The 14,612-nt window shown below is 44.0% G+C and overlaps 1 protein-coding gene across 2 annotated transcripts in view; it reads right to left on the bottom strand.

The window, feature by feature from the left end:
• Window positions 1–3,409: 3,409 nt before the first annotated feature.
• dock4b (dedicator of cytokinesis 4b) overlaps window positions 3,410–14,612 on the bottom strand; it is a 151,841-nt gene continuing 140,638 nt past the window's right edge. Inside the window, exons 48-52 of one of the 2 annotated variants that reach the window (XM_062517855.1) lie at window positions 12,759–12,868; window positions 12,003–12,075; window positions 10,442–10,561; window positions 8,399–8,463; window positions 3,410–6,089 (exon numbers count right to left, since the gene is read on the bottom strand). In XM_062517855.1, the coding sequence (XP_062373839.1) occupies window positions 5,568–6,089; window positions 8,399–8,463; window positions 10,442–10,561; window positions 12,003–12,075; window positions 12,759–12,868 (890 nt within the window). In that variant the 3' untranslated portion in view covers window positions 3,410–5,567. The remainder of the gene's footprint in view (window positions 6,090–8,398; window positions 8,464–10,441; window positions 10,562–12,002; window positions 12,076–12,758; window positions 12,869–14,612) is intronic. The other variant, XM_062517857.1, reaches the window with a different exon arrangement.

Below are 14,612 nucleotides of genomic sequence, written 5' to 3'. Positions count from 1 at the left end.
ACAAAAACTGCATAGACTTTTATGTTTCAGTTTTACAGGTATTTGCATGCAAAACATGCAATCCAGCATTTTTACACTAAATTTCTTGGTTGGGAACTGTATGTCCAGATGTAATGTTCACATTCAAATGCATTCCCGTAAAAAGCAAATCTTTTTTTTTTTTTTTTACTGTTCACTAGGCCTACCGGAGGTGCAGTATAAATACTGTTTACAGTAGACTATGATAGAACAGAAAAAGTTTCACAGCATTGCAGTGAACAAAATATCCATGAAACACAAGAGCATTCTGAACAAAAAACAACAGCAAAAAGCCCAAATAAAAAGGGGGTGAACAAAAAAAAAGCACAATATTACTGTGTCTAATCTTTGCACCTGCTCCTCTCAGTGCTCCTGCACCTCTCACTGCATCTTTCACGGGCCTGCTCTTCTCCCTGGGCCCCTTTCTCTTACTCTTCCTCGTCCAGACATTACAGTATTTCTCTTTTTCTGTTTCTGCTTCCAAAAACATCACCTCCTCTTTTTACTGTGTAAGTGTCAATGTAATAGAGAGCAATAACCCCTGCCACTGAGTCTAAGATAGACTGGAATCAGCTGTGGTTGGCCCAATTTACCCAACATAAATCATCTGTGTGTCAATTTTGATTGTTTGTTTATTATCAGCTGAGATATATTGCTTTTGAATTGATAACATTGCAGAAGCAGAGGTTTTTATACTGTATCTAAGGTTTGGAATATTGTATTTACTATTGTGGTATGTTGTGTGTTAACATTCAAAAATAATACAAAAACGATCCATTATTTTGTTGGGAGGTATAGTTTGTCTGTTAAGAAAATGTAAGCATTGTGAAAATGTATTCACTGACTGCATACTGTGTGAAAACAACATGAAATGTGTGAATGGTATGGCCACAAAAGACCGATGTTGTGCTAACTGTGTTTAGAGTTTTGAAAATGTGTCAACTGAATGGACAAACGCTTGTTAGCGATTGAAAAAAACTGTAATTTGTTACCTTTCCAAATGCAGATAAATAAAGAAAGAAAATGCTTGGCAAGTTTGGAAATAACTTGAAGTCTCTTGGAAATCCAATTCATTTGTAAAGCTTTGGCCCTGTCAGGGAAAATACAATATTCACATACCACTGACGCCCGAAAAGTGACAGAATTGTCATTTCTCTAGATGAGAGATGAGAGCGAGAACCAGACACAAAGAGAGAATGAGAGCGCCACTATATCACCTGAGTGGTTGACGCTGACAGGTAAATCCCCATAAGCCGTGAACACAACCGGGTTGATATAGGAAATAAGGAGGATAAAAAGGCCCACCTATTATCCGGAGGCGCTCTTTGAAAATTCCCTCTCACAGTCGATCTCGCTCCCCGTTGCGCTGCGCAGCCTATCGCTTATTCCGCCGAGATTCGCCCGGTGAGAAAAACACCTTGAGCTTCTCTCGGGCTGTGTATTATCCTAGAACATGCCTGTGGCAACGTAGAATTATACGCTCGCTTCCTCCCTGATGTAATTCTTTATTAGAACCGGAGGAACATCAAGGTTTGATGTTTAGCATCAAAACAACCCCACTAAACTATCAGCTGGAGAAAAGAAAAAAAAAAAAAAAAATAAATAAATAAATTGTGTGCCATTCAAAGCACACCGTGGCCTAGTTTTTTCCCCTCTTTCTTCTCGCGTCTCTTCATCAGACTTACTGTGGCGTCCCAGTCAATTTGAGCTCCACCATGTGTGACGGTTTTGAGTCGAAAGAATGCAACATGACGACACTGAACACCTCATTCACACCAGCCACAAAGGCAGCCAAATACCCAGCTGAGCAAGAGCGCAGTTGGACTTTCCAGCCAACTGGAAAAAAAAAAAAAAAAAAAATCCCTGCTCCCTTGCTCTTGCACAAAAACGTAGGGATTAGACAGTTTTTCTTCTTCTTTTTTTTTTTTTGCCTTTCGCTATCCGCTATTAGTGCTGTCAAATTACAGCAACTGTTACAATTACGCCTTTATCTGACAAGTAAAGTGTTCACTTTTTGCAGAGAGCTGTGGCTGGCAGTTCCCCAGGCATGCTACAAACCCTCAGTGACAGCCGTACACTGCAGTCCCCCCCCACCCCCCCACCACACAACAATGCGGCATAATATACTGGAAGATACGGGTCTTCTTCAAAACAGAAATGACATGAATTATGCATTCATCTCTTCCCCTCACTACAGCGAGAGGAATATTAATTAGATGTCTGCATTTTTCTAGTTTTTTTCTGAAGCTCATTGTGCCTGTCCCCCCCCCCCCCCCCCCCCCCCACACACACACACACACTGAATATATGGTAGGCCCTGGCATGACTTAAGCTCTGCCATCTGCAACAGAGAGACATCATGAACATATACATATGATCTTTATATCCTGCAAGCAGATTGATAAATCCTTAACATCCCAAGGATATTTATCCTTCAGAGGAGTTGCTGCTTATATCTCCTGACAGTGCATCTTCAGCTGTGCTTTATATGCGCCTTTCATTATAAACCAGGTTTTTCTTGGTGGTCAGTGGCATAATGATTTTCAGAGGGTGTAAGATAGTGATTTTTGGATCATTTGCAAGACTACACCTTATGCCGTTAATTGCCGCATCCCTAGGCACAAGGTTTAATAAAAGTGGAGCACATGCAAAACAGTCACCACTGACTGGGTTTATGACTAGCATCACGCTTGCACCACCTTTAGCCGGGTGCTCAATCGGGCCTGTAGCGTTCTGGAGACAAACTCTTCAGATATATATTTAGGGAGCTTTACTGATGCAACTGAAAATGCAAAATGTGTTCCAATTAAAATGCATTTCCTGTGTTGAGATCAACATAGTGCATAAGTGTACAGTTAGTGATATAAAGTGCACTGTCAAAATGAGCTATAGGAACAGGTTTAGTACACTTGAATGTTCTGGATAAAATCACTGACTTGGTAAAATACAAATATTCAAAAAAAAAAATCACTGAATTATGTCATCAGGTGAAATAGATGCAATATTATTTTATCATGGTTCTGTCAAAATAAAAATAACATGATTTATTTACTAATTGCATTTCAAGGGCATTTATTATCATTTTAACCACCATCAATGCTCTACACAATATTTACCCTGTCCTTACTTTCTGCGCTATTATCCATGACCTATAATGATACAAACACACTTCGGTAAGATAAGACGTCCAGAAAAGTGTTGTGATAAGTGAAGTTGTTTACAAGAGTTCCAGTTCTGGAATCACAGAGCATTTGGATGCAGAATGAAAGTGGCAGCTGAATTAAGGCAGGATTTACATCCCAAACTTCAAGCAAAGAGGACAGCCAGAACTCTGTGCAGTTGTTGTTGTGGGAGGAAGAGTGATGAATTATTCAAGTCAATTTGATTTTTTTATTCCACAGGGTAGTTATTTTAGAATGCAAATGAGTAAGGTGTACATTGGAATTACCTCTGTTCCTCTACACTCACAAAACATAAATATTTGACATTTATAATTATAATTTGCTGTTTCCACATTCAAAGCTGTAAATTTGTTATAACTACAGTTTGTTAAAAACACAATATGTACAATACTTTTAATAGACAAGGTACAGTATTTGGCATACTTACATACAACGACTTCATTATATAATTTACAATTTCTCAAGTACTGATTTCATGTGAATATTTAATCCAAAAATTCACAACAAATGTAAATTTGGAAAAAAAAATATTACCATACAAAAATTACTCATTGAAATCATACTCCAGTTAATTTCTTAAAATGCAAACAAACAAAACAAAATGATGGAATTGAGTTTAGTTATCAGTATGTTCCTCTACAAATGTACAGAACAGTTGTACAGAACAGCAATTACACTGACATATGAAATCCCAGACGAGCCCCCAAGTAATGGACTTTAATGGACACTGTAAAACAACTGACACTGACGAGGTGAACTGTTTAGCTAAACATCAGAAGTGACCAGAGTAGACTTAACGTACGCACAGCTGGATCACTGCTAAGGAATTCATGTTCTGAATGAATTATTATCAGCCAGAGTGGCAGCCCACTGTTTTTAGAGTTCTGGCAGTGGGTTAAAAACATAACGGCTGCAAGTACTGTGAAACATGCTGTGCAATGGTTACAGTGTACACCCATAAAAGCTGTGTGAGTAAGAGAGTGAGAGAGAGAAGAGAGATGGAGAGAGAGAGAGGGAGAGAGAGAAGAGAGAGATAGATAAAAAGAAAGAGAAGAGTTGAAAGGGGGCAAGACGGGTAATAGCCATTATCCGATTTGTGCTCATTTTGATCCCAAGTATCATAAAATAACAGCAACATTGAAATTAGTTGAATCGTTAAAAAAATGAGAAATAAATCAAATAGTCATCAGCTTCTTATCCAGCTACTCTAAGGCCAAGGACAAGTCTGCATTCTCTCTCTTCAATGCACAAGTGCATGTGCCAACACACACATATGCATATATACCACACACACACACGCACGGGCACGCGCACACACATGCGCACGCACACACACACACACACGCACACACGCACACACACACACACACACAGACCTGCTTCTTTCAGTTCACCTTATCTTCACCAGTTCCACCACTGCATGTTCCATTCCTTTGGCACGAGAGTCCAGCAGATCTTCCATCGAGTCCATTTCCATGTCCCACAGCATGCGACTAAAGCAAGAGGCAGACTTTCATAATGTGTGAGGGGAGAGTGGTGGGGGTTCTGGAGATTTTTCTGTGATTAGAAGAGAAACGAGAACAGGCATGATTGCCCCCGCCGTGCTACTCAAAACTTGAGATGGGGAAAAAATAATTTTACGGGTTAAGAGGCCTTGTTCCTACTCCAAGTTGCAAGACATTTTGTTGTGGTGGCAAAAAAAATCCCAATTTGAAAGCCCCATCGCACTGTGTTACTGATGTGATCATAAAAACTGTAGTCTTAAGGGATAGAAGAGAGGCCTAAAATAGCTTTAGTGGACTATCAAGTCAGGCAAGTGTTCCTGTGCAGGAATGAATACGAGAGTACTGTCCGCTAGCACCATTAGAAACCAGACAAAAACTACAGCCGACGCGGAGACGTGCATTGTTCGGTCAATCAAAGGACTGCGTCTGACACTTAAGGCAAAACATTTGTCTGAAAACTCACTAATATGTACACACATTGGGATTTTAACACCTACTTGAAAAGCCAATTTATTTTTCTTGGTTCTTGACTGCTCTAATTAAAAAAAAAAAAAAATACTGGATGCAGTTTGAACGTTTGCTTGGTGTTACTTGGTGTCCAACAGCTAAAAGTGCAGCATTGTGCAGCCTGATCACTATGATTTTGCTGTGTTTAGTTTCCTTGAATGTGTGTACTTCTCAATGGGTCCAGTTTTATCAGGTGATCTCGGTGGGAGGGGGGGGGGGGAAACGTTTCGAGATCTAAAAGATGTGAATCTAAAAGAGTTCTCAATCATTTTTCTTTTTGAAAGTGCAAAAAAATGGCAACTATTTTTGTTTATTTTTTTTTCTTTTTAAATCTTTTCTTTGCTCCCAGAGTCTCCTAGAGCTGAGACACCTTCCTGGGCAAGACCCTGGGCCGGGGGGTTTCGATGGGAGGGGGCCGTCGGGGGTCGACGACGTCCGGCTTGGCACAGCGCATCTGGTGGGGCTTGGGGGGCAGCGCCGGCGGGTCCACCTGGGGGGGCACGGAGAGGCTGTGGGGGAGGGGCACGGGCCGGCGGGAGTTGGAGTTGGAGCGCTCGAAGACGCTGTAAGGAGGCGGGGTCTTGCTGTCACGCCGCGGGCCCAGCTCGTCCAGGCCGCGCTCGGACGCCGAGTTCGGCAGCAGGGTGCCGGGGGGCAGAGGCGGCGGGTTTCCGTCGGGGGGGCCCAGGCCCGAGCCCGAGCCCGAGCCCGAGCCCGGTCCGGTAGGGGGCCCTTCGGTTCCGGAAGCTTCCGAGACGCTGCAGCGGCTCAGGGAGGAGATGCCGCTGCTGTAGCTGCCGGACAGCGCTGGCGAGTTGGACACCAGCCCGGCCGGCTGGCACTCAGTGGGAGAGGGGGTGAAGGGAGGCGCAGAGTTCTGTACACACACACACACACACACACACACACACACACACAAGCAGGGAGAAAGAAATAACAGCGATGAATAATGGCAAGATATTGCTTTTTCTGCAGTTGATAAAAATAGAAACATATATATTATACACAATCAGTTGAATACAAGTAGGCAAGGACATTATACTGTAGCACACAGCACATCAGTATAGAGATACACATTTGTGTACAGTGCATCCATACATGCAAACACACACAGCAAACATACAACAAAGAAAAAGTAGCATATTCATTACCATTTCAAAGACTCCCTAAACACGTACACACACACACACACACACACACAAAGCCATATAGGCAACACGTAAGCCTTCTTCTTTTCTCTAGTGCAAACTAGTGCACAGAGCTTTATACTCCATAGAGACTGCCTGACTGATGAAAATTAACACATCGCCCGATGCTGAATACCAAATACAAACATGAAATGCATATTACAGTGGGTGCATGTCCACACTTCACATTAAAATTCTATATTTATCATAAATGAGGGACTGGCTGTCAGTATCCTGTTGACAGGCCAGGGACAGCTCGGCATGATCTGACTCACTTTGGTGTGTCTTCGTGTGTGTGTGTGTGTGTGTGTGTGTGTGTGTGCGTGCGTGTATTTGTGTGTGTGTGTGTGTGTGTGTGTGTGTGTGTATATGTGTGTGTGTGTGTGTGTGTGTGTGTGTGTGTGTGTGTGTGTGTGTGTGTGTGTGTGTGTGTGTGTGTGTGTGTGTAGTGGACCATGGTTGGTTGCTCACAGCAAGTCCTGATGGGCATCTCTCTGTCACCCAGAATGCAAGTGAGTCTCCTGTTTTGAGAACCTGCTGTAATGTTAACAGACACACAAACTCCCTGTGGAGATCCCAAGGCACCTTTCAGACTGCCCATCATCCGTACACACACACACACACACACACACACACACACACACACACACACACACACACACACACTCTCTCTCTCTCTCTCTCTCTCTCTCATACACACACACGCACACACACACACACTCTCTCTCTCTCTCTCTCTCTCTCTCTCTCTCTCTCTCTCTCTCTCTCTCTCTCATACACACACACGCACATGCACGCACACAGACACACACACACACACACACACCCTCTTCTGCTCAGTGAGTCCAGTCCAGTCCCACCTTTGCTCAGCAGGACCACTGAGCCCCACTATTTCTGATTAGCCCCTACTGACTCTAGCCTGGATCTCTAAACCCAAGCCTTTAGGTCAGCAATCACGCAGAGTACCAACTCTGGCTATTATAATGGCTATTGCTAACCTTAGTGTTGAACTCAGAAAAATACTTTCTGCAGAAATACACCACCAATAGGGATAAACCAATGAATCAAGAGTTAATAATAATAATAATAATACATTTAATTTTTAAAGCATTTTCCAAAACACTCAAATATGCTTAAGGGGATATTAAGGGAACCCATAATAGAAGTTAATATGGGGGGATTCTATACCACCGTTACATAGAAACTGCAAAAAAAAAAACATTGCACACACTAATCAATGTGTAACAGTGAATCTGTGGTGAATTTATAGTGCTAACCTTGAACCTCAATTCTAACAGGGGAGCTACACCAGACGCATAACTGAAGCGAAGCGTATGCTGCAGCAGTTAATAATCACGATAATCAATGGAAGTAGCTACACCAGACGCGACAGTGGCGCGTACTTTCGAAAAAAAATAGACCCGTCTTCTAAAATGGATTTTATGTGTTGCGAACGGAACGCTTCAGTTACGCATCTGGTGTAGCTCCCCTGTAACTCTGTTTACAACATCTGCAATAGAGCCAGACATTCCAATCAGGACTAGATAGTTTGAGGCAGTGATTTAATTTCCCTTGAAACAAGATGGATTTTTATGAATTATTCCTGAAATGAAATACTCCACTGATAACACGTCTCTTTAAACCCAGTGCTTATGACATATTCAAATTTTCACATTTCACAAAAACAATCTTTTAGACAACTAGAGAGGGTGGATAACTTACAAGGTCGGGTCAGGACTAAACTGTTTTTTTAGCTTTTCTGACAAACACACTTCTCTCTTCTCTCTCTCTCTCTCACACATACACGCACACACTATAGCTCATCTGAAAGCTTTGCCCTATTTCTTCTGCCCTAAAAAAACCAACACACACACACAAACACACACACACACGCATGCATGGGTGCGCACACACACACACACACACACACACACACACACACACACACACACACACACATAGTATAAATTGAAACTAAAGAAGGATATGAGGATCAAACCTTTTGTGGAGAGCGCAACGTTGCGATGGGGGACTGCGATCTAGTGTTCTTGGCAGGAGACCCCACTAGAGAAGAGAGAGTGTAAGAGAGAGTGGGACATAAGAGTAAGAGAGAGAGTGAGAGAGAGATAAGAGTGAGAGTGAGAGAGAAAGAGAAGGAGAGGGAGAGAGAGAGGGAGAAAGAGACAGGCATTTAAACACTAAGACTAACAGGGCCCTTGTCCAGTCATAACTTCCAAACTTCACACTGTTCCACATCGGTGGCAACCTTTAGCCAAGCGAAGAATTAAGGCTGAAGCATCGCCAAAGGACTCATTCCTTCTCTCTCTCTCTCTCACACACACACACACACACACACACACATACACATCACCACACACACTTGCTCTCTCTAAGCTGCTTAAACACCAGCAGCTGTTCTTTTTTAGGGCAATGTGCTCCATTAATGCCCTGGCTGTCCACTCCACCAGACAGGGCCAGGGAGAACACACACAAACACACACACACCCACACACACACGCACACACGCACACACGCACACACACACACACACACACACACACACACACACACACACACACACACACACACACACACTCTCTCTCTCTCTCATACACACACACACACGCACACACACAAAGGCTGACAGACACTGACACACACACTATAAATGTCTTGTCCACTGGGAGCAGTGTGGAGCATTCGAATCTGATGTGGACGCACACGCACACACACACACACACACACACACACACACACACACACACACACACACACACACACACACACACACAATGCTGAGCTTTCAGGCCCCCTGTGGACAGAGAGCTGGAGGAGAAGCGCATATGGCGGTTAATAACACCCAGAGGTGTGGCCATGTGCAGATTAGGAGGAGACGGGTTAGCGGTCAGCGGCGCGCGGAGAGCGGAGTGTTAGCGAGGAGCGAGAGAGGAAGAGGAGTAAAGGTGTGGGAGAGAGAGGGAGTGAGGAAGAGAGGGGGGAGTGGAGGGGGAAGGTGAGGGAGGGAGAGAGAGAGGGAGGAAGAGAAGGGGGAGGGAGAGGAGTAAGGTGTGTGAGAGAGAGGGAGGAAGAGGGGAGAGGAAGAGGAGTAGGGTGTGGGAGAGAGAGAGAGAGAGGGAGGAAGAGAGGGAGGAGTGGAGGAGGAAGAGGGGGAAAAGTACAAGAGAGGAGGAGGAGGAGAGGAGAAAAAGTAGGAGTGAAGAGGGTGTGAGAGCCAGGTGAGAAGAGAGCAGACGATACTTGAGAAACAGGTGCAAGATGTTAGTGTGTATATGTGTGTGTGTGTGTGTGTGTGTGTATGTGTGTGTGTGTGTTTTCTGTGAGTGTGGAAGACAGATAGTGTGAGATTGTGTGTATGTGTCTGTGAGAGAGAGAGGGAGAGAAAGTGAGAGCAAGAAAGAGAGAGAGAGAGACAGAGAGAGAGAGAGAAACTAGAGGAGAAAATCCAGAAGAAAGACAAGCTCCTCAAAGTAGGAATTGTGTTTCCCTGCCTCCCAAGTCGCATTAAAGTAAAAAAGTGTTTCTCATTATTCCTCTCCGCGCCGCCCTCACGCCTCTTTGCGGCTGATCCGTGAGAAAGGGAGGGCAGCTCAGCGGGGGGCGAGGTGGATTTCAAACGCCAAAGCCGACCTAGCGGCCGTGGCAACCGCCCGCCGTAGCAGCAGCAGCAGTCAGAAAAAATGGAGATGCAGGCTCTCTCTCAACTCGACTTTAATTGTCGTGTTGGTAATACTTTGGTGATGAAGGACGGCTAAATCCTGAACAGCCAGAAAATTGGGATTAATCAGAAAAATGAAAGGGGGGGGGGAGAAGTAGAAGAAGACGACAGAAGTTGGAGAACATTCCGGAGAAGAAAGAAAGAGAAAAAAAAGGAGGAGAAGAAGAGTGGCGGTGGAGTGGAAGGGCAGAAACGAAAAGCCGTCAAGAGTCAAAAAGTCGAGAGAAAAAGGGAAATATTAGTTTGGCGTCTGACAGTTGGAGAGGAGTTGTTTGATTTAGTTTGGTGTATTTTCTTTCCTTTTACCTGAGTACGGTGGCCTAGGAGGGACAGGGGGACATAAGAACCTGTCAGAGGCTGGCTGCGGTGGTGTGCTGGCCTCTTTAACACAGTCGAGACTCCAGCTACTCGCAGCAGGCCTGACCACTTCAAAACACGCAGGACAGGTGCAACACAGTTAGCATAATTTTGAATAGTTATGATGAATTTAATCTCAATTCTCATCTGATGGTAATCATTCGGCCGGCTGTTGTCCGTGTGTTAGAGAGGGATGGGGAGGGGGATGGGCTGGGGTTGGGACAGAAGCGGGAAAAGGGGGGGTAGGAGGGGGGGACTGTGTATTTAAGTGTAATGCTGTGTGTACTTTTCTTTGTTTACATTTATATAATTCAATAAATATTGCTTAACATGGTTAAGCTTACAAATAAAAGGACAGCTATCTTAACATGAGCAGCCATTTGAACCTCCCTCTCAATGATACCATATGCATTTGCACACAAAAAAGGGGCATTTTAAAACACAATGTACTAAAATATAATGTTGTTGATCGGGTTGGATTATGATCCTTTTAGTAGCTTTTTGACTGGCTGGGGTACCGTTTCAGCACTAAATGCTCCCGAGTATTGCCGCCGAGGGGCATAGATATGAAGTCTTCCATCGAGCTGCTTTAAAATGGTTCAGCCAGCCCATTCTCTACCTCTCTGTTGACACTTATGGGTGTGTACCCTTCCATTAGGAGTCCCTTTTATTTATATAGCACATACCAAAACAACATCAAGAATGGACTCCAAGTGCTTTACCGTCAATGCAAATAAATCGTTCCTAAAACTGTACACAAACAAGCGCTAATAAAGAGAGTGCTAATCTAGAGCCCTTTACGCTCACTGATTTCATAGTGCAGTTGTCAGTGTGTGGGTGATTGACATCTCTCTGTGTGTGTGTGTGTGTGTGTGTGTGTGTGTGTGTGTCGGGTGAGCAGACTTTACTGCCAGATTGCTCATCCCTTCTCCTCCTTCTAATGAAATCGTTTTGTTGCCTCATTTCTTCCTTTTGCATATGAAACCTGTCAAGCCTACAGTGTCAGTTCAGAAAAAACCTAGAAAGGTGTGTGTGTGTGTGTGTGTGTGTGTGTGAGTGTGTGTGTGTGTTTTACTGAGAGTGGAATCAGGGATAAATACATCAGATTCTGCAAGTCTCTCAGAGATATGCCAAATTATTTCACATTTGCATCAGATGAGCAGAGAAATAAGCGAAACGAAAACACCCTGACATACTGTCTATCTATCCCCACACATATTTGGCTCGAGCAGTGCTCCTCGGGGACTTTTTCTAAGAAACTCCTCATCAAGACTATTATAAATTAGGGGACGGATAAGAACTTGGCGGAATAATAACCGTGCAGCCCTCACTTCAAAGAAACACACATCAACACACACAGCTTTCTTGTCTTATTGAGAATAATTCTGACAATGTATGTGAGTGGGAGAAGCATCTAGTGATACCTGGTCAGATTATCAGCACGTATTGCATAGTGCATGTGTGTGTGTGTGTGTGTGTGTGTGTGTGTGTGTGTGTGTGTGTGGCTAACCTTTGTCAGGGGCAGAGATGTTGGGTTCACTGCGCGGTAACGTGGAATCCCCCATTTGGTGTGTGTTCATCCTCTAAGGAACAAAATGACAGAAGAGTCAGAACAAGTAACACTACTAATATTTATAGTACTCGTTATTCATAGCATTACGTATGGAATATTCCCACTCAGACTGCATTTTGAAGTTCCCGATTGCAAACTTTCTATTCATTCAAAGTTAGATGTGATATTTGACAGTTAAAGAGATAGAAAAAGCAGTAAATGGAGTTGGGTGAACACTCGGATTATCGTGTAACCTGAGGACAAGCAAGTACATAACTTAGTGTGCACATAGCGTCTCTCACTCAACTTGGCTAAAGAGTGACATTTCCCATTGCTTAGCAACAGTAAATCTGCGGCACTAGGCCTCCAGCCTTGTTCTCATGGCTGAACCACAGCCAAGGTATATCCTTAGCCTCCCCCACTCTCACTCAAGCTGTATTGCTATCGCTAAGTACAGCATAGCATAGCATAGATTACAAGAATATAGCATAATATAATTTAGTATAGCATACTATATTGTGTTGTGCAATACTGTGCAGTATGGTACAGATAGATAGATAGATAGATACTTTATTGATCCCCAAGGGGAAATTCAAGGTCCCAGAAGATACAGTACAATTGCTTTTACTAGACTGGTTCACATCATCAACACATAGTTTGTGGTGTTTGTGTATAACGATGGTGGTGAGTGTGTGTTCTGCGGTTCCACGTCACCTGTGTGGGGTCCAGGGGGTTGGGGTAGATGGCACTGCAGGGCCGGTCCCGTGGGGACAGGCAGGCGTTCTCCCGCGAGTGCTTGTGTTTGTCCGGCAGCTGAGGAGAACCTGAACAGAACGTGACAGAGAGGAAAGGCTACAGTAAGGGGTTAAAGGAACATCATTTCAGCGATGGCTCTCACTGCACCTCTCCACAACACACACACACACACACACACACACACACACACACACACACACACACACACACACACACGCACACGCACACACACACTAGTACTAGACTATATAGACGAAGCAAGCAGATGCTGAGATATACTAATCTCCTGCAAAAATATACACACATACTGTAGACACACACACAGACACGCGCACGCGCACGTGCACACACACACACACACACACACACACACACACACAGAGTGGACTTGAAGCTGGCTGCCTGCCCCAGCTCCCCGTGAAGGACAGGAGTGATGAGCTCTCTCACGGCCCCTCCCCCCACCGAGGTGAGAATTGCACTTTTCTGGGCGACAGACAACCACACAGGAGGGCCATTTGAGGGGTGTGAGCGTGTGCACTCATGTGTAACCATGTGTGTAAGAGTGTGTGTGTGTGTGTGTGTGTGTGTGTGTGTGTGTGTGTGTGTGAGTGTGTTTGTGTTTGCACATTTGAGCACATACGTGTGTGTGTGTGTGTGTGTGTGTGTGTGTGCGTGTGTGTTTACATGCGCGCACACATGTAAGGTGTTTTGTTTCCTGCCCACGTTGAGCATCTGTTCTCTGCTCCTCCTCCTACCTGTGTGGTTACAGCAGTCTAAACGCTCCTCATAAAACATCCAGCTCACTGAAGGCTGCAGAGCTGGAAGTGGATTTCTTGTTTACAAGTTTGTATTTTTCTATCCATTTCACTCACGCTCATTAACGATTATACAATGTCATTGCCAAATGACTGAACACTCTTTTACAACTGTTCACATAACCCAGGCCGATTGGTGACTGGGAGACCGTGGCAGATGGATGTAGACCCTTTGAACGCATGAAAGAGACTGGAATGCAGGAATGCAGGGATGCATCTACATTTACAACTTGGGTTCTTGCATGACATATGAAATCCTGTACTTTCCACCTTAACAGCTGTTAACACACGGTATCCATGTTAACATGCCTCAATACATGTTATCCACATAAAAATCTCAGCGAGTGAGTCAAGCGTTAAAGTGCATAACGTCAAGTTGTCTGTGAGACTGCAGTTGGACAACAACAACCACAACGACAACAACAACAACAACAACAACAACAACACATTGCATTTATATAATGCTTTTAAAGGCACCTTAAGTGTATTACAATGAAGAGGGGAACCTCACTAACCACCACCAATCCCACAGACATGCACTATGGCTTATAGGACAGCTAATGGTGCTCACAGCTACATCCTCATCACCAGGATGATCAGTCGAGTCTGTCCACAGTGATAGTTCTATAAGTTATAAAGCACTGGCAGGGGGACCTGAGAGAGAGCACAATGCATTTACGCTATCTATTCATTTAGCAGGCACTTTTATGCAAAGCGACTTACAGTATGCATGCACATTTTCATCAGCATGTTTGCTCTCGGAGAATGAAGCTACTAGGGAGTCGCTGACGAAATGAGATTTTTTCGTTTATTTCATGCCTCAACAAATTGTAGCAGTATTTCAATGTGTGATTGCTATTTATCTAAAGGAAACGGCTATATAGGGCCAGAGACATCTATACACCTATACAAAATAGAAACTTTTGCCGTCGAATCACACAGCGATTGAATTTGGGCACTGAAAGACCACAACTTCAAAACCAGTATACACAAGTAT

The sequence above is a fragment of the Sardina pilchardus genome, chromosome 17 (assembly GCF_963854185.1).
Source record: "Sardina pilchardus chromosome 17, fSarPil1.1, whole genome shotgun sequence".
NCBI lineage: Eukaryota > Metazoa > Chordata > Actinopteri > Clupeiformes > Clupeidae > Sardina > Sardina pilchardus.
This window is presented reverse-complemented; position numbering and strand designations above follow the sequence as displayed.